This window comes from Microtus oregoni, unplaced genomic scaffold, assembly GCF_018167655.1.
Source record: "Microtus oregoni isolate MIOR12 unplaced genomic scaffold, Mior012 000046F_ref0000063, whole genome shotgun sequence".
In the NCBI taxonomy this organism is placed as follows: domain Eukaryota; kingdom Metazoa; phylum Chordata; class Mammalia; order Rodentia; family Cricetidae; genus Microtus; species Microtus oregoni.
Window position 1 is genome coordinate 511092 of NW_024543220.1, and position 21237 is coordinate 532328.

General features: G+C 46.3%; 1 protein-coding gene across 1 annotated transcript in view; it reads left to right on the forward strand.

The window, feature by feature from the left end:
• The window catches only part of LOC121435528 (thromboxane-A synthase), a 163676-nt gene that overhangs the window by 15609 nt on the left and 126830 nt on the right, over window positions 1-21237 (forward strand). The window contains exons 2-3 of the mRNA XM_041634926.1: window positions 14639-14732; window positions 18739-18791. Of these exons, the coding sequence (XP_041490860.1) occupies window positions 14639-14732; window positions 18739-18791 (147 nt within the window). The remainder of the gene's footprint in view (window positions 1-14638; window positions 14733-18738; window positions 18792-21237) is intronic.

Below are 21237 nucleotides of genomic sequence, written 5' to 3' on the forward strand. Positions count from 1 at the left end.
CCCTGGATTACTAAGGGAAAAATGTTTATTTCTTGTAATGACCTCTGGGTGTCAGTTGCTGGCTTTTAGAAGAAAGGAGGCATCCTCTTGTCCTGGGCTTGTGGCACACTGAATTTTACGTGGGTTTCAAAGATAGATCTTGTCACACTGCATGCTCCTCTTTGCCATGTGTGTTGTCCCTTCTCCCTGGGGACCTGACGGGAGACTGCGCACCAGGGACTTTGTGATCCAGGATCAGACAGGGCTCCACTGTCTTTTTTACCTCTAATGGGGTTCTGACTAAACCCCGGAATATAGGTTAGTGTTGTCATAATGTGCAGGAAGAACACGAGAAAACAGGAAAAGCAGGACACTCAGTGTGAGCCCACAGCAAGAAGGCTTTGGAGTGGGGCTTCTTGCCTCACCAGCTCTGTCCTTGGGCAGTAAGGATACAGCACATATACACCTCACATGCCACATAACACAGCCCACATGTAGATATTACATACACAACTAACCACTCCCCCATATCATACACACATAGTACATACTACATATACACAACATACATATCACATACAGGTATATAACATAAGTACCATATACATTATTCATGTAATAAACTCACATGACACATACATACTACATACAAATGATACACACATTAAATATATACCACATAACCCATACAGCACATACACACACACCATGCATACCACATATGAACACATATATTGTACTTATACCACACAAATCACATGCCCCCACCACATACACTATGTACTACTATGCAAGTGAATTAATGACCAGTTTTGATGGTCCTTGGAGTAGACTGACTGGTGTCCCCATATAATTAGTATCCACTGGAACCTCCAATATGAGGAAATAGGTCTCTGCAAATATAACCCAGTGTGGACAATGTAGTGGTTCGGAAGAAAGTGGCTCCATGGGCTCACAGGGAGTGGCACTACCAGGAAGTGTGGCCTTGTTGGAGGAAGTGTGGCCCCAGGGGCAGGCTTTGAGGTCTAGAAGCTCCAGCTAGACCTAGCTACTCTTCCCATTGTCTGCAGGTTCAAACATAGCGCTCTCAACTACCCCTCCAGCACCATGTCTGCCTGCATGCTACCATGTCCAGTCATGGTGATAAGGGACTGAACCTCTGAACTGTAAGCCAGCCCCAATTAAATGTTTTCCTTTATAAAAGTTGCCTTGGTCATGGTGTCTCTTCACCATAATAGGAATCCTAAGACCCAAACCCAGGACCACTGTCCTTACAAAACAGATTTTTTTGATACAGATTCAGAGAGGCATGTCACAAAGTAGAGGCCACTGACAGGGTGGAGGCAAAGAGAAGTTTGGGCGACGCGGGTACGAGCCAGAGAGAGCCAACAATTTGCTCCTTAGCACCACAGTGAACCACAGGAGCAGGGCTGATATGGTCACATCCGCAAGGGGGAGGGTCTTAGTAAAATGTGCTCTAGGTGTCTCTCTTGTGATTCACCTTAATCCTGGCCTTGGAGAAGACTTTGAGTCTAAGCCCAGAGCAGGAAACCAGTCATCCTAAAAATGTACAAGATTGCTCCAGTCTAAAGGCTTGAGGCTGGAAGATGGTTTTCATGGCCCTGCCAAACCAAGGGGACCCCTGACTTCCCCATTCATCAGAGAAGCTCTTTTCTATCTCTCTGGTGTGGCACACATGCTTTTAAGTACCCGTTGACATGAACTCTGTGGCTTTCAGAACCCCACCCCAACCAGGCATTGGCTTCCTCGTGGCTTCAGGTATCCCTGATCTTTTAAAGACAGCTATGCTGTGAGGTCTAATACTGCAGCAAATCCACTCTTTCCCGGGCATTTCTTGGTGTTCTGCAGTACTGACTTGGCCCCGAAGAACTGGCGCTGGCATCTGAAGTGTGACCAGAAGTCCAAGGATACCTGAGCTGCCCATGGCCCTGGACAGCGAAAGAAGGGACAATGTAACATGTCCTGAAGGCCTTCAGGAGACCAAGGAGGGGTCTGTCTGAATGTGAACAGAACCTTGGGAGAGATGGCTTGGAATTGGATAATTAGTTAGAAACACTATCAGGAGGTTGATTTCTGGGGTGCCGTCTGGGAAGGCTGGCTCAGCAGCCTGGGGAAGGAAGTTCACTTTGCTGGTACTACAGAAGTCAAATTCAGGGCAGGAGGAAGTGCTAAGGGGTAGAAGCCAGTCACTGTCACTAAGTTCCTCAAACCCAGACAAGGCGACTCTGACCTCACGGTCCACTAAAGTCTCTAGAGCCTTCTCTGTGAGCGTCAGTGGAGCTGGGGACTTGTCTTCCTTGCACTTGGGAAGTTTGGAAAATACTGGCTCTACCTGAACTTCCCGCTATGCTCATGAAAGGAAAACAGGTGAAAATGTGTGCCCCAGCCCTTTGATACATTGATAAGAGCCCCACAGCTTCATTGTTTAACTGAGGATTGCTACCTCACCTGGGGTTGTTAGCAAAGCCAGAGGGCCTTTGTTGAGCTTGACAAAGTGATTAATACAGACTCTCGGTGAATTTTGGCTTCTCAACAGCTTTTGATGTGCTAAGATTCCCCAGTGAGAACAACACCATCAATTACCTAAACAAGCCACTACCTCCAGGCCTCGGTTGTGGGACTAGCCTGCTAATTGGTAAACTGAGCGAGAAGCGAGAAGTGGCCTCCGAGGCCATGGCCTTAGCTGTGACCTTTCTTGGAGGAGCAAGGCCCTTTAAGTGACTCTGTGGAGATGCCACCTCTGACCTGAGGTGGCTGTATCACCCTCCACTTCCTGCCTTCTGTCCCCAGCCCACTTTGTTTGTCCAAGGCTCCGTCCCCTTGGCATTTTCTATGTGGGGTTGCATAACTCAGGTCCGGGGGTGGGGGTGGGGGGTCGAGGGAGGTCTGAGTTCTTGGAAATTAGTCTTCCTCAAGAGCTCTTCAGCTCCTGGAATCAGCCAGATGCAGCCAGGACTGCACATGGGCCATGGTGGGATGTCTAGACCCCTGTCTGCTGACCGGTATGAGAGGCAGCTTTTAAAAAGCAGGGGCTGGAGAGATGGCTCAGGGGTTAAGAGCATTGGCTGCTCTTCCAGAGGACCTGGGTTCAATTCTCACAACTGTTTGTAACTCCAGTTCCAGGGGCTCTGACACCCTCACACAGACACACATGCAGGCAAAACACCAATGCACATAAAAAAAAAAATAAATAAATCTTTTTCTTTAAAAAAATAAAAGCTAAATGCAGGGACTGGAGATATGGCTCAGCAGTTAAGAATGTGTAGAACACTTCTAGAGAACCCAAGTTCATTTCCCAGCACTCATGGCAACACCCCAACCGCCACAGCACCCCCCTCCTACTTCTAAAAAGTTAAAAAAAAACTCTAATTTTAAAAATATTTAAGATGCTTGTATTTATACATTTAGGTAGGTCCTCCCTCTTGGTTTTTTGGGTTTTTTGTTTTGTTTTGTTTTTTTACCCTCTCAATCATAGAAGAGAGATGTTGGGAAGAGGCTTCCTACATATCTCTATATCTATTGGGTATGTCTGACCTGGTTTTTAAAATACTATTATAGAGGCTGGAGAGGTGGCTCAGTGTTTAAGAGGTTACACTGCTCTTGCAGAGGACCTGTATCCAGCACCCATGTGGAGACTCACAGCTGTCTGTAATTCCTGTTGCAGGGGATCCCATGCAGTCTTCTATTTCCGCATGCATGTGGTGCACATGGACTCACGAAAGAACATACACATACATAAAAATAAAAAATGCAAATAGAATTATAATTTATCCATATAACGAACCACCTTTCTGGGCTGTGTGTGTACGCACACATGAGGGTGAGCTTTTGTAGGCACACAAGGGTATGTGCACACATGTATGTGCACCTGGTGGCCAGAGGACAACCTGTGTCATTTCTCATTCCACAAGTGATGGCTAACCTTTTGACACTGTAAAATGTTGTCATCTACAAGGTCCCCACCTGAGTACCACACAACTGAGTTTAAAAAAAAAAATCACAAAATAACTCACATCTCCTGGTTTAATGACATCATAGGGAGAGGGCCTCCTTATAGGATTTGACTTATTTTTGTTGTGTTTCATTTTTTTCCAACTTAGCTTTTTTAAATTGATTTTTCTTGAGCTCTACATTTTTCTCTACTCCACTCCCTGCCTCTCCCCTCCCCTTCAACCCTCTCCCAAGGTCCCCATGCTCCCAATTTACTCAGGAGATCTTGTCTTTTACTACTTCCTATGTAGATTAGATCCATTAGATCCATGATCTCTCTTAGGGTCCTCATTGTTGTCTAGGTTTTCTGGGATTGTGATTTGTAGGCTGATTTTCTTTGCTTTATGTTTAAAAACCACTTATGAGTGAGTACATATGATAATTTTCTTTCTAGGTCTGGATTACCTCACTCAATATGATATTTTCTAGCTCCATCCATTTGCCTGCAAATTTCAAGATGTTGTTATTGTTCTTGGCTGTGTAGTACTCCATTGTGTAAATGTACCACATTTTCCTTATCTTCAGTCGAGGGGCATTTAGGTTGTTTCCAGGTTCTGGCTATAACAAACAATGCTGCTATGAACATAGTTGAGCACATGTCCTTGTGACACGATTGAGCATCCTTTAGATATATACCCCAAAGTGGTATTACTGGGTCTTGAGGAAGGTTGTTTCTTAATTTTCTGAGAAATCACCACACTGATATCCAAAGGGGCTGTACCAGCTTGCATTCCCACCAGAAGTGTTCCCTTTTCTCCACAACCTCTCCAGGATAAGTTGTCATTCCAACCTAGTTTTTATAAGAAACAACTTAGCACCATTTACCATATTTCTTGATTCATAACTACAGCTCAATAGTGAGTCAAATAACTATAAAAGAAATAACAGATTTCAGCTGAGAATGAACCCTCTGACTGGGACCACTTCTTTGCTGAAAGGTTTGGAACACAAATGCTTAATTCACTTTTTCTATCTGTTGTTGAACTTGTCTAGGCTGTGAATGCCTGGGCTCAGGATGTGGTGCTGGTGGCCCTGGCACCATGCTGGGAACACACAGGGAGCCATGAAGGGAGCAGCTACCAGCATGGTAGCTCTCTCCATTCCTAACATACTGGGTACGCTAGCCCCAGGGGCCACGTGGGCCTTCTTACACTTCCTGAGGACAAACCACAACCATAGCTTGGACTAAACCCGAGGTCAAGCACCAAGCAGCACTTTGTGGTAGTGAATTTATGATGGCACACAGAGGTTCATCCGGCCCAGGCTACCACATGAGAAAGGACCAGTTGTGTGCCATCGGAACAAATCATCAGCCAGGCCACATTTCACACTGTGCCTTGCTCGGACCGACTTTGAGAGTCCTGTCTTCCCAACAGGGGCTGTGGACCATAGCTGGCACGTGAGGGTCTGATGCCTGCCTTAGGTCCGTCACCGTGAAGAACTTATCACCACTTGTTTTGGTTACGAAAGTGGTCCTGGTCTTCACTTAAGGCCATTGCATAAAGCTTCCTTTGAAAAAAGGCACGTTTACAGATGTAAAAGGAACCAGGAGGTGACCATACTGGTCAGACACAGGCACGGAAAATTTTTCTCAGGTGTCACACACACGACTGGCTTTGGAAGAGTGCGGTCATCAAACTTGTGGGGCGTATTGGTTCCGTTGGTTTCCCCGGCCTGAAGGCTAGTATTAAAATGGAAAAGTAGGTTACCTCTCTGGACTCTCATGACCATTAGTTGAAGACATCTTTTAAAATCATGATGGCTTCTGGTACCTACTTGGCTGTGAAGGCCATGGGCGCCAAAGCCGGTTTGTGCTGCCAGGGCAGAGGCCAGCTCTGGAGGGAGCAGCCTGCTGGCCTCTTGCCACTGCCCTGCAGCTACAGTGTCCATCTGCCTGGAGGAACCTATGATGGTTCACGGTTCCATTCTTGTCCCGGGCACTTCTCCTTTACCGGCGCATCCACAGATAACGCCTGGCTCTATCTAAATAGGGGTTGGCACAACCAAAGTTGTCCATGTCTTACCCCATGAAGGCCACACCATACATGGCAACTAGGGGTTGGAACTATAATTCAGTTGAGAATCTTAAGAAAGAGAATATTCTGGATTATGGGGGTGGATCTAACATAATAACAAGACTTCTTTTATTACAGGGGAGGGATCTCCTTTTTTAGATTTATTTAAACTTATTTTATGAATGTTTTGCCTGCATGTATATATGCAGACCAATGTGTGCTTGGTGCCCACAGAGATAAAAAGAAGACATTGGATCCCCTGGAGTAGGATTTATAAACGGTTGTGAGCCAGACCTGGGTCCTCTGCAAGAGCAGCGAATGCTCTTTACTGAGCCGTCTCTCCAGCCCTGCTCTGGTCCTAGAAGGAAAGATTTCGGTGAGAGACACAGAAGGTCACTTAGTCCGCACTCCAGAGAGATGTGGAGGTGGAAAAGCAGTTCAGTAGCCTCTGTGCTGTGGTTTTAAAGACTGTTTTATGAATATTTATGAGATAGGTGGATATTCATGGCTCAAGGAGACCCTTTCCCACGCTCAAGTCATAGAGGGCAAATCCTCTTTTTTAGAGTATTTTCCCCATAACCCTCTAGAAAAGCCCACAAGGTGTGTGTGTGTGTTGAAAACCACAGTGCAAGAAAATTATAAAGAAACCGGACGCTGGTGGTGCACGCCTTTAATCTCAGCACTCGGAAGGCAGGGGCAGGCAGATCTCTGTGAGTTCGAGGCCAGCCTAGACTACAAGAGCTAGTTCCAGGACAGACACCAAAGCAAAGAAAACAAACAAACAAACAAACAAACAGAAACTACCATCTTCAGAGGCTGCAGAGCCTTCATTAGGGACACCCTAGTTTCTGATACAGGGGGGAGAATCTAACTGTAACTTTAAGAATTCTTAACCACAAGGGGCAGGCTGACCGTCCAGAAATACAGCTCCTGAGATGTAGTCCTGCCTGGTCCACTCGTCTCTGACTCCTTGTCCACTTACCACAGGGATGCAGGAGCTCTAAGAGAGAAAGACAAGCAAGGAATGGAAGCATAGGCTGTCGTTGTCACCAGTCTGGGAGGCTCCAGGAGGAGCTGGCCTTGGGCTTAAAGACTTTAAAGGTGTTTAATAATTTGGATTTACAGCCTCTAGAACCCCAAGGTGGTAAACTGGAATTGTTTAAGCCACTATGTCCGTGGTTATTTGTTATATCGGCGATGGGAAAGGACAGTTGGGAAAAACCAGCTTATTTTTAAAAATAGCTTAAATTTCTGACTTGAAAATGGTTTTAATTTCTGACAGGATTCATCATAAAGTTTACCTTTCAAAGAAGGTACCGCATGCATGTAAAATAATTTTAATTATAGAGAGCTCAATTAATGAGTCTCCAAGTCTACTGCAGTTTTCAACAGTGGGGGAAGCTTCAAATATGGTATCAGAGGTCAGTGGGTTCACATGTTGTGAAGGTGATGCTAGATGCCTGGATCATTTCGAACTCATGAATTTAAACATGTTTGATATTTTGGGTCACTGCAATTATTACTGATTTGACTAAATTGTTTGTCTGAGGCATAACCGTGCCTTGCTGGTCTAAAGTCTAGGCGTCAGTTGAGCTGGCAGCTTCTGGAGGCCTTGCTTCTTGCCTGGTTGGGATGGGGACTCAACACTCCAGTCTCGGGTGCCAATCACCATTTTGCCTGAAGCCAATGGGATGGGAATGGCTAATATCCAATTAGGAGGGGTAGTCACAGTTATAACACCTATACAGCGTACCGGGTCTCTGAGATGTGAAGCTTATACCATTGGTGAGCTGCGGTCACAAGGGCTGGGAAACAACTGCTTTAGAGAGGAAACGGAAATTGCTTAGCTATTTTATTTAATGTTTAACGATACATTAATGTTTGCTTTAGCTGCTTTTCTTATTGCTGTAGTCAAATACCTGAAAAAGGGCAACTTAACAGAGGAAGGGTCTAATTTGACTTGGGGTTCAGGAGATACAGTCCGACATGGTGGGAAAGGCGTGGTTGTGAGAGGAAGCTTGCTCACATACTGGAAGGAAGCAGGGGTGGGGTGTACTCAGCCGGCTAGGTTTTCCCTCTCGCTATTCAGTTCTGGGATGGAGGGAGAATCTTCCTGCCTCAGCTAATCTCTCTAGGACCCCTCACCAACATAGCACAGCTGGGTCTCACTGATGCTTGGGTGTTCCACAGTCTAATCAAGTTGACAATAGAAACAGTAAATTTGATAGTGGTGTTACTTATGGTTCTGTTGCTATGATAAAATATCATGACCAAGAGCAACTTATAGAAGGAAGGGCTTATTTGGGCTTATAACTCCGGAGGGAATAGGAGTCCATCAGGCCACTGACTCATGGCTACAAGTAGCAGGCAAGGCGCAGGAACAGGAAGCCAAGAGCTCACCCCACAACCACGAGTACAGAGCAGAGAGAGGGAACTAGAAGGAGCCTGGGGCTTTTAATCTCAAATCCTGCTCCCAGGGACATACTTCCTCCAGCAAGTCACCCAAACTCTCCTACACAGCACCACTAACTGGGGACATTTCCCATTCAACCTCTACAGTGGTCTGTGTTTTAGTTGCTGAGCAGACGTTTACAATGTGCAGTTGTGTTGGGAGCTGGATAAAGAGGGGCAGGGCTCAGTGGAGAGAATGGAGCTGGAGTCAGAAATGTAGGAGTGTTGACTTGTTGGTGGCATTGACAGAGACAGGCCAACAGAAGGGAAGAGGCCAGCAGCCCACAGCCTAGAGGGGTGACTGACATCCTGGAAATAAGGAGGAAACAGTGTTCCCAAAGAAGTTCTCAGCTGCATGCAAGTACCATGGAGAATTCAAGCAAAGAGACTGATGGGGGATCATGGGATTGACAATGATAAACTCATCAATGACCTTGACAAGAGCAGTCCTTTCCCGGTCCAGCTTAGCTGGGACAGACAAGAGAGAGGATTAAAGATACAGAAGCGGACAGCACCTCTCCATTTCAAGAAACTCTGCAGGAAGGCGGGAGGAAAGGCAAGGCTGTGAGTAGACTCCGGGGCGTTGGCTCCCATGCTTTAAAGTGGAGAACACAGGACCTATTTGCATTGTGGTGGGAATGGGCGAGCAGAAAGGAAAGATCAATGCGTTAGAAAGAGGACTGAGGAAAGTAAGCTAAGGGCAAGGCAATGGGTAAAGGAGCTTGCTGGTGAACTGAGTTCAATCCCTAGGACCCCCCCGGTAGAAAATCAAATCCTGCAAGCTGTGACCTCCAGCTGTGGACCACGGCACCTATGAGCATGTGCATACACTAGACAGATGAGTAAAAATAAATATTAAACAAGGGAATCACAAGACAGGTGAGTAGAGTTGAAAGGCAGCCCCCAGATACCTGTCAGGTCGTTGGTGTCTCTGTTTATAAAGCTTGCAGGTTCCGAGCATCCCGTTTTTGTTCTCGGCATACTGTCTGTGCAATCTCCTGTCGCGGTTGGCCCACAAAGCCTTAGCCTGCAGGACTGAACAGGTGAGCAGAGTGGGTGGATGATAACACCTGCTTGAAGAGAGCCTGACCTGGTTTGAACTCTGATTCAGTAACTGAGCAGCTCCGGTACCTTGGGTACACCATTAAATCTCTCCAAACTTAGCCCTCCTAACTAGCGCAAGGGAAATAACACTAGCTTCTACTTTCAAGCGGTTGTTGGAGGTTGCATGTGAAATGGCATGTAAACCACAGTGCCTGGGACATAGGAAACAACGTGACCTAGAGTAGAGGATGACAGTAATGACCGTATAGCTCGCCCACGTCAGTGTAAATGTCAAATTGTTTTCTTTTTTTCTCTGATATTTTTATTACTTTATAAATAATAGGTATCAAAATTTCCACTTCCTCCCCTCCTCCCACTTACCTCCTGCTCCCTCACTTCCCCTCCCCCTTCAGTCCTAAGAGAGGACTGTGGGAAGTCCAAGGTCTTCCCCCCTCCATCCAGGCTTAGGAAGATATGCATCCAAATAGACTAGGATCCCAAAAAGCCAGTACATGCAGTAGAGACAAATCCCAGTGCCATTATCATTGGCTTCTCAGTCTGCCCCAATGGTCAGCCACATTCAAAGGGTCCAGTTTGATCCCATGCTCATTCAGTCCCAGATCAGCTGGATTTGGTGAGCTCCCATTAGTTCAGGCACACTGTCTCAGTGGGTGGATCAACTCAAATTGTTTTCTTACGACAAAACTTTTCAGGCTAAGGACTGCAGTGGCCACAGGTGTTTGTGGTGCTTTTACATGATTGGGAGGAAGAACTCAGATCATCCATTAGATGCCATCTCCACCTGAGGATCAGGGATGTAGTTCCGGGGTAGAACATGCATGGTATGAATGCGTTCCTGCATTCTGTCTCAGCACTGGAAGAAGGAGGGGAGGAAGAAAGAGAGGGAAGGAGAGAAGGAAAAAAGAAGGGAACCGGATACGAAGTACTGAAAGGAGCAATAAGAGGGTCTCATGCACACACTCAAGATTTTATAATTTTCACACCAGAAATATCTGTGTTAAAACAAGATTTAAGTTCTTTCTGCTCTTGTGCCTCTCTTGCTCTGGGCAGAGAGGAGCCATGCAAAGAATGAGAAGACAATAGGATGCAGATGCAGCCAAGGCTACAGGGTTGCTGTTTTCCAAGTGAACGGAGTGAGTGAGCCACATTGCTGGCAGAACCCAGACGCAGCATCAAAGAGAAGGCGGTTCTCGTGGCTGCTTACGACACGCCGTGAGAGAAGCCTGCAGACCAGGCTGGACTCTGACTGGCTTCTGGTGTTCTCAACCTCAGTCCATTTAACCTGAACCCATCAAGCTTTCTCCCAGGCCTGGGAATGTTGCTCAGTTTATAGGGTGCTTGCCCAGTGCACACAAAACCCTGGGTTTCATCCCTGACATGCGTAATCAGGTGTGGTGGTACACACCTGTAATCGCAGCGGTCATGGAGTGGAGACGAGGGTGAGGAGTTTTAAGCCTTCTTCAGCTATATAATATACATACATTTGGGGCTAGCCTGGGCTATACGAGATCGTGTCTCAGACAACAACCCCACCCCACCTTGGTGTCCCTCAAGTTACTTCTTTGCCTAAACAATGGGCCATAAATCCTGTGTAAGCTCCATTAAGAGAGTGACTTGTCTTTGAGGACAGTGAGATACTGGCAACTTGTCACCTTTAAGATTTAGCCTTATTGTGGAAACAATGTATGTGGTTTGGTTTATTTTGAGAAGGGACACCACAAGCGTCACCAGTGGCACTGCAAGGTTTGTATCCTGTAGCACGGAATGATTGCCTTAGATGTGAAAATAAAACCACAGGATTTTATGTGGGGCAATATGTATGTCTGCTGTCATTTCCTGACTTACGTCTCCTTACCATAAACAATGACAGATGTCCGGAGTGGTAGTGGTGCGCATATTTGCATTAATTCCTGTCAGAGGAAAGCTGTTCCACATGTCACAACATGACGATGGCAGAAGGCTGCATGGTACCTGCTTTCCACAGCCCCAGCTAGGCCACCTGTACTCCCGTTGGTCAGCACAGAACGTCATGACACAGTCCAACGTGAAAGACAGATTTCTTTTACAATGACAGTGTTGAAAGTGACAGGAAGAAAAAGAAATTTAAAATATTTTCGTTGACTGCCTGGAAAGTTTTTGGGGAGCACCCTTGTTCTCAGCTTCCATGGCTGCTCTATTAGGGGACTGGTTGTTTTCCAGGTCTAGGAGCTGGAAGTCTGAAGTGAAGCTGTCAGAGGGGCCAGGCTCCTTTGGAACCCTGTGGGATGAGCCCTTCCTTGTCTCTCCTCCTGTTAGAAGATTGTTGATGACCTTTGACTCCCTTGACTAGCAGCAGCATCACTCTGGTCTCTGCCCTCTGTGTGTCTGTCTTCACACAGCCATTTTGTTATTGTTTGAATGTGAATGTCCCTCACAGGCTCATGCCCTTGGCCTTTCATTGCCCATTGGCGCTGCTGTTTGTTTTGGACGGTAGTGGGACTTTAGGAGGCAGAGCCTTTAGGAGGTGGAGCCTTTAGGAGGTAGAATCTTGCTAGAGGAAGTGGGCCATTGGGGTAGGCCTTGAGATTTCTACTTCCTGTTGACATTCTGCTTCCTGACTGTTCTGCCTCCCTGCTTTCCTTTCGAACTATGAGGCATGTAAACAGAGACTGCACTTGCTTGCCTTTCCTGGCTGCCCAGACCCAAATATTCACACAGAAAATATATTAACTACAATACTGTTTGGTCATTGGCTCAGGCATATTCTTCACCAGCTCTTATATCTTAACCCATTTCTATTCATCTGAGTATCACAATGAGGCTGTGGCTTACTGGTAAGGTTCTGGCATGTTTCTCCTTTGGCAGTTACATAGTATCTGCTTGATGCAACCTACTCTCTTTATATATCCCTGTTCTGATTTCCTGTCTGGCTTTACTCTGCTAAGCCATTGGCTGAAAAGCTTTATTCATCAACCAATAAAAGCAACGCATGTACGGAAGGCCAACCCACATCGAGGCCAGGTGAGCCTTCCTCCTTGAATTTCTTCTTCTCAAGGATTTGTCACAACAGTGGAGAAAGTAAACAATATGGCTGTCTTCTGACAAGGACCCCAGTACTTTTGAATGAGAGGCCCATTGACTTCAATATGATCTTATCTGAACTAATGACATTCACCCTAACCCATCTCCAAATAGAGTCATGTTCCGAGGTCCTGGAGGCTAAGACTCCAACTTGTCATTTGGAACTTAACACCCTATGACTGAAGGAGTCCATGGACTTGGGTGTCTGGTGAGACATTTGAAGATTCGCCTGAGGGCCCAGAGACCAGAGCACATGAGAACAACAGGTTATAGAGAAGGAAACAGGCCAAGCACAAATCGTGCCTGCGTTGCAACTCTGCCCCTTACATTGGTAGCGGTAATCTCCCATTACAGATCTGGACTCAGGGTCTCTGACTGATGGTAGCCCTACCTGGTGACTGACGATGCCCACATTCTGCACCCGAGTCCAGGCTGGGAGTGAAATTTGTGATCATGCACAGGACACTCTCTGCTGGGGCCATATGCTTGGAAATGTCTGAATTTTGTGCAGAGACACACAGGCAGTGTTCTCCTAAGTGCGGTTACATAATGAGGGCATGGTCTTGCATAATAATTAGCATGTGTAATTAGGCACAGACTTCTTGTCCTTTAATTAGACAATCAAGACATCTAATTACTAAATTAAGATGTAATTACGTGGCCCAAGATCTTCATATTTCTTTTTATCCATCAGAGATTATATTTAGAAAATAATTTGCAGAAACTGATGGAAAATCTCCCATTTAAGAGTGTTCAAGGAAGTGTTCAATAGCTGTGATTCTCCTCTAGTCTTTCCATTTGGGGATAGAAGGAGGCATTTAGAATGCCACCACTTGCTTGAAAGGCTACCTTTTCCAAATGGGGCTGCTGACCTTTGGCACACATACTAATGAACAGGGCTGTGGGTGTGGCTAATCCGTGGAATTCACACATGGCTCTAGCATGTGCTTCATGATTCTTCTCAACTGTGGATGTAAGTGTGATGTTCTGGGAAGTCGTTCAAGTCAGCACTCCTCTCAGACGCTCGGAGAAACCCTGCTTCCCGCTGCGACCTGCTCGGTGCTTCCCAATGACTGTTTTAGCTATAAGCACAATGCTGTGTCACGTAAACCATGCGTAAGAGGCGGCTCCCTTTCCCTGGATATTGGAAGCTTGGCTGAACTGTTCTCAGGTTGGAGAAAAAAGCATCCTTCTCACTGCAGAGGGTTTTGAGCTCTAGTATTCATCAGAAGCCAGACTGGAGTGCTATTCTGTTATTTTTTTCCTTGTTCCTAAATTGGGATTTGGCTGATCTCGGCATGATGCTAAGCACCCAGTTTGACTCATTAATTTTTCTGAACCAACTGAACTTTTGACCTAATTGTCTGCCTGGGTGGGGATTGGAGCCATATGGCTGGTTTGCCCAGGCCAGCTCTGACTCTAACCGTGTCACCTCTCTGTTCCCATAAACTGGCTTATCCCCTCATCCCAGCGTTTGGACAGCCAGACCAAAATCAATGCAGCCTCTGTTGGGCCACTTTTTCTGGTTTGGGATGGAGAGAACCTGCCTCCCTCTGTGTTTAGGCAGGAAGATAAAGTCTTACAAAGGGTGTAAGAGGGAAGTAGGGCAGTCTCCTTGCCGTGAGGGGCCTCCACCTCTATTTTTTTTCTCAGTGAGGTCATGGCCATGGAATGTGATGAACAACGAGTTGTATATGAATAGGGGGTTGGCCTGGACCCAAAAAGTGATAACAGGGAGCTTATGCTCTGCCACTGGAAGGCTTTGTTTTGCCTTCTGGAGTGTAGTTCATGGTGGATCTAGAAGGTGAGGAACTGAGGTGCGTGTGTGGAGAAGACTGTCGGCGTTCTAGTGGAGGATGGTATCAGACTGCCTTCCTCTGAGGTACCCAGACTGCGAAGTGCCTCCCCCATCTGGAGGATGTTCTTAGACACGTTCATTGGAAACTTCTCTCAGCCTCGCTAAGAGAACTCAACAGTTCTGTATCCTAACAGGGCCAATGACATGAATATAAGCACTGGTTTCTTGGCTTTAAAATTTCTCTTCTCTGTCCACCCAGGTATTCCACATCAGCATTCTCAAGACTGGAGAAGCTGGGCATCAGACACCCCAGGCCCTCTCCTTTTGTTGGAAACTTGATGTTTTTCCGCCAGGTGAGACTCTGGGTCTTGCACAAGATTTCCCATGGGGAATTGCTTCTGTTTACACTTTGGGAGTCAGGATGATCTCCACTTGAAGAATGTGTGTGGCGTGTTAAAGAGTAGTTTCTCAAGACCAAACAGGGCTTACTCAAGGAGTGTAGGCCTTGAGAAGCAATTAAATATAACTTGCTACATTAGCACAGTAAAGGAGAAGAGTATATACACCTCAACAGATGCCAAGAAATATTTAATAAATTTTAATAGCCATTCGTGATATCAAATCTTAGTGGACTAGGAATAAAATGACACAAAATGTGTGGGTTGGTAGTGGCACACGCCTTTAGTCCCAGCACTTGGAAGGTAGAGGCAGGCAGACCTCTGTGAGTTCAAGGCCAGCCTGTTCTACAGCGTGAGTTCCAAGATAGATAGATAGATAGATAACGAGACCCTGTCTCAAAAAAGAAAAACAAAAAAGGAAGGGAGGAAGAAGAAAGAACCTTTCTCCACTGGAATGGGGTTCCCCCCCCCAATAAACCTTCATCTCCAGCTTATGCTATAACAATGTTCATCTCTTATGATTCATCAGTATGCATTCATTCATTCATTCGCTCATCCACCCACCCACCCCGAACCCAGTTTGTTGAGTATTTAAATATACCAGGTTCTAGGAGGCAGAAGTAGAGGTACACTCTCAAGGACACCATCCAGTAATGGTGTGTACCATCAGATGGGGTGTGTGTGCCATGTACTGGATTGGGAAGTGCAGCTAGCAGCCGTGGCCCTGCTCCAGGGAGAACCACCAAGGAGGGATCATTGTGGGGGGAGTTCCTAGAGAAGGGGTTCCTGCAGGAGCTGCAGGCAAGGACACACACAACAGGGAGAGAGCCCTGTCAGCAGCCTGCAGGGACCAAAACTAACAGGGGACCTTGTAGGATGTAGCTGTGTGTGACAGCGGGCTACAGATTCACTTAAAGATTTGAAGGTCAAGTCAGGAACCCTTCTAGGCCACCGTTGTTGAGTAGAGGATTGGCCCTGAAAAAGACTATCTCACAAGGGACAAGAGTTGAGATCAGGGCTGCAGAATCGACGCTGTGGCCAACATCAGGGCTCAAGGGACAAGAGCTTAGTGTGTGGGAGGAGATAGCAGTCCGGAGAAGAAAACAGTTGGAGCAAAGGAAGGACCCCAGTGACTCCCAAACTCAGAAGATTCAGGGGAAATGCGGGAACCAGCAGTCAAAGGGTTGAACCTGCAGAGCAAAGACAGTGGCCACGGGGAGACAGAAGGAAGAGGTTGGGAGGGGAAGCTCAGTCAGGGAGAAGATATTTTAAGTGTGTGGTCGTCAGCTCACCAGAGTGACATGGCAGTGGAGATGACCAAGGCATTTGTAGATAGGGACCTGGTATCTATTTTTGAAGGTTATTTTTTACTGCCATTGGTTTTTCTCAGAAGCCTGATTAGCTTGTGGGGACACTGCCTCCAGTCCCACAGCAGGCGCCACCAGATCCTGCACGGGAATTGCCATACAAGGACAGGAAGGGCTAATTTGGGCCAACCCTGATAGCAAGCCTCTGAGGATGCTGGGATTTCCCCACCCCTCCCCCTGCAGGGTACTGCTCCACCCCCTAGGCAGAGAATGACCTACATCTGGCCCTTTGCCTTTCTCTTTCTTTCTGTCTTTCTGCACCATTTGTTGCTGGCTTTTCTATCTCCCCTGCTTGGCAAACACCCTCTTCTCTCATCCCTCCCTCTGGGGTGCCGGGTTCACAACTTTTAAGCCCATGAACTATCACCCCAACAGGCCTCCTACACCCTCTTGAAGCAAGTGTGAAGGAAGCTAAAAGTGTCAAAATAGAATAAACAAGCCGTAGAGGAAAGTGAAAGAAACTAAATTCCACACGTTGGAGGGTGGGGGAAATGACCAGATATAGTCAGTTGAGTAAAATGTATTTGTTATTAACATCTGGAAGCAGACAGGATAGCCGTCATGGAAGGAGACCCCTGGCTGGCTGGCTCTGGAGAATGTCTACATCAGATCCTCTCAGCCCATCGTCCCTGTGAATATAAACGCTCGTGCTCTCTCTGGGGCACAGAAAAGGCACAAATGGCTCCTTGACGTACGCTTTGCCAGTTTACTTCAGAAATGTTACCACGCTGTGCCTCACTCCCTGAACTGGGAAGTCAGATCATTAGAGAGGTTTATCAAAACGTAGACGTACTAATCTCTTGCACACCCGCCTGAGGTACTTGTATTTTTTTTAAACTAAAATATAATTACATCATTGTCTGCTTTTCCTCTCTCTATTATCTCCCATATGCCCCTGTTGTTCCCTTTCGAAATCATGACCTCGTCTTCTTTCGTTTATAAATAAAAATGTATAGACACCACTTGCTCAGGCCGGTTAGTGCTACCTACTTGTTTGTGATTTCAGCACTGGATAACCAAGTAGGGGTTAATCCCTGGGGGAGGGGGGATGACGACTATTTCTCCCTTCTCTGCATTCCTTTGTGGAATGTAGTTCTCTGACTGTAGGTGGGGCCCTGAATTTACCCTCTATTCTTGTGTTTGTCTAGGCTTTTCTTGCTATAGTCCAGGCTTTCACTGTGCAGAGTTACTGAGAACAGGGCATAGTTCCAGGCAGGCCATGTGTTTTCTCGAACCCACAGCTCTCTGACTCTCCATGCCTATGACTCAGATCTAGCATTTTCTACCCGTCTCCTTCCCAACACACGCGCGTTTTCACATATATGTCTTTCCCACCACATCTCACGGACAATGCCTGCCCCCGTGACAGCCTATCACACTTGCTTATGCTTCCTGTCTATTTCATTTGTGTTTTAATAAATAAAGCTTGGGGCTGGAGAGATGGCTCAGCGGTTAAGAGCACTGACTGTTCTTCCAGAGGACCTGAGTTCAATTCCCAGCAACCACATGGTGGCTCACAACCATCTGTAATGAGATCTGGCACCCTCGTCTGGCCTGCAGGCATACATGGAGGCAGACTGTTGTATACATAATAAATAAATAAAATCTTAAAAAAAAATAGCATTTATTTTAAATAAATAAATAAATAAAGCTTGCCTGAGGATCAGAGAGTAAAACAGCCCCACTGGTCAGCCTTACAGACCAGACAGTGGTTGCACACACCTTTAGTCCCAGTAGTCACACTAGTTTGCCATAGAAACTGGGTAGTAGTGGTACACACCTTTAATCCCAGTTCTAGAGAGGGATATAAAATGGGAGGAGCCAGCGCTCAGACACAGTCTCGTTCTGAGGATTCAGGAGGCAGGATCGCCATTTGGAACTGAGGTAGAGGTAAGAGCCCATGGCTGGCTGTTTTGCTTTTCTGACCTTCAGGTTGAGCCCCAACATCTGTCTCTGGGTTTTTATTAATCAGGCTCCACACATTCACTCCTGCTGCATCCCTATAGCAGAAGGGCTTAGCGTGTTCTGACCTCCGCCAATTTCAGGTACCCTAAAGTTTCAGCCTATGAAAAACCATGCTGAGGGCCTTCGGTTCGGAATCCATTGTTTGACACTTACCTCAGATCATGGGAATTTGGAATTTGTGGTCATTTGGGTAGATTCAGAAGCTTACACACATGAGGGCCATGGACGGGGACTTGGCCCACGTGAGCCACGTCCGAGAGGAACATTGTAGATGTGAAAACAGGTAGTCTTCAGATGTGTGAGCAGCAATTATATGCAGATAGCTGAGGTGCTTGTGGTCCCCTCTGTCCTTAAATAGAGCTGCTCAGGGCTTTACTCAGCAATATTTTTAAAAGCCATTTCTTTACTCAATATTCTATAGTAATTCAATGCAGTATAATGGTGATCCTTCTTCTACTGTCTATGTAATTGTTTCAATGCAGTATAATGGTGATCCTTCTTCTATTGTCTATGTAATTGTGTTCTTGCTGTTCTGTTTTTTCCCCTCTCTGAATAAGTTAGAACCATTGAAATTTTGTTCAGTCTTATTCTTACCATGGTGCTGTGTTTTTTGTTTTATTTTTCTCCAGGGTTTTTGGGAGAGCCAATTGGAACTCAGGGAGAAATACGGACCTCTGTGTGGGTAAGGGGAAAATTCAGATTCTCTTATACATGTTTTGATTTCTTGTGTTGAACTAATGTGGAAGTCATGACAATACTAGGACTGTCATGCACATTTGAATGGTATTTTTGAAGATGCGCAAGGAGGATAAGTACATATAGTGCACACACACACAGATGAGGATACTCAAGGAGGATAAGTACATATATAATGCACACACACACAGATGAGGATACTCAAGGAGGATAAGTACATATAGTGCACACACACACACACACACAGATGAGGATACTCAAGGAGGATAAATACACTATAGTGCACACACACACACACACAGATGAGGATACTCAAGGAGGATAAGTACACTATAGTGCACACACACACACACACACACACACACAGAGATGAGGATGCCCAAGGAGGATAAGTACATATAGTGCACACACACACACACAGATGATGATGCCCAAGGAGGACAAGTACACTGTAGTGCACACACAGATGAGGTAAGCCGCCAACAGTGATGCTATTGTCAGTTAACCTGGCACACACTCGGCACTGGAAACAAGTTCTGTGAACAATGACATATAACAACAGTGTTACCAAGCCTGTCCTGGATATACTAGGACACCTGATCTCCTTGCTCACAGCCACAAAAAGTAATATAGTTCTTCCCTTTACTTTTCATGGAGTTTTTTCTCTTTGCTGTCTTTCTTTTTTTTCTTTCTCTTAAAAAATATTTGTTTTTATTTTCTATGTATGTGCATATGTACCAAGTACACGCAGAAGCTTATTGTGGCCAGAAGAGGTTATCAGATTCTCTGGAACTGGAGTTATAGATGGTTGTGAGCCAAATGTGGGTGCCGGAAACTGAACCCAGGTCCTCTGCAAGAGCAGCAAATGCTCTTAACTGCAGAGACATCTCTCCAGCCCCTTGTTTAAGCTTTTTATGACTCAGGATATTTGTGCTGAATCTTTGCCTACATCATTTTCTAGATTCAAGTTCTGAAAGATTTGAATCTTTTTGCATTTCAGCATGAGTCCGTGCTTCCCAGGGTCCCCCCCTTTTCAGCATGGGTCCGTGCTCCCCAGGGTCCCCCCCCTTTTCAGCATGAGTCCGTGCTCCCCAGGGTCCCCCCCCTTTTCAGCATGAGTCCGTGCTCCCCAGGGTCCCCCCCTTTTCAGCATGAGTCCGTGCTCCCCAGGGTCCCCCCTTTTCAGCATGGGTCCGTGCTCCCCAGGGTCCCCCCCTTTTCAGCATGTGTGCGTGCTCCCCAGGGTCCCCTCCTTTCAGTCTGTTTTCACAGGGCTCCTCCTTAGCCACTCGGTGACTTTCAGCAGCTTTTCCTAGATCCTCAGGCTAGCAGTCATTTCTCTAGGTGCATAGAGATTTTGTGGAATTGGTTTGCCTGTTCTGACAAGTTCGGTTGTTTGTAAACCTTTCTATCGCAAAGCTCTGGACCTGCATTCTCTCAGTGCTGCTTTGGAAAGGTATTGGCCTCAAATCTTTGTGGACATGGCTCTACCCAAGAGAACAAGTGGTTACCGACTTTCTACCCTCTTCTATGGCCTTGAGAAAGTAAAAAGTGAAGCTGTTGTAGGAGACGGCCTCTGTACGTGTCTGGTGTCTGTTATTGCTCTGTAATACACTACCCCCCAAACTCGGGAACATAAACAACTGTTTCACACTGTCTCACGTTCATCTGAGAGTTGGCTGAGACTGGCCGCCCTGAGCCACCTGGCTGGATTTTTTGGCTTCCTGTGTCAGCTGGAGAGGGGGCTCATCTCTACAGCTCCGCCTCTCATGTTTCCCATCATCCCTCGGGCTAAAGAGGGCAGGGTGCTCTTGTGGGAAGGCAGGGGTTTGAGAGAAAGGCACGCTGCTGAGCACCCTTGCTGGTATCCTCCCCGTCAAGTTCAGAGCTGGATCAGGGAGCATGCTGTGGCCACTGTAAGGTAACAAAGTCCCCGGCCAAGCTTGGTGGTGATGGAGCGGGGAGGTACGCTCCTCTTGTGAGGTGGTGGGGTGGCAACAGTTGTCTTTAAATAATAAGCCCCCCCCCTTTCTTCTCTGGTCTCTGAATGTAGGACTTCATTCAAAGTGTTACTTTTCATGTGTAGCTTCTGACTCTAAGCAGGATACTCAATAAAGTATCAAGGGGCTGAATTGTTTGCCATTTTTCTTACCCTAGTGCTGTCTTGTTACCTTTTTAACATCGTTCTGCAGTAGCCTTGACCCTGACCTGGTGACCACCTGTTTCTGATCCAGAAGGATGCAGTTTCCACTAGAGTTAGAGAAGGGTCTCCCTGATTTTAAATTCTAGAAACTACTTTCTTGGAGAATTTTTTTTGTTGTTTACATTTTTAGCATAGAAGCTTTGGGTACATAAGAATTATTTTTAAATGCCAGGTGAAGAGTATAAAGGACACACACGAGAGAGAGAGAGAGAGAGAGAGAGAAAATGAA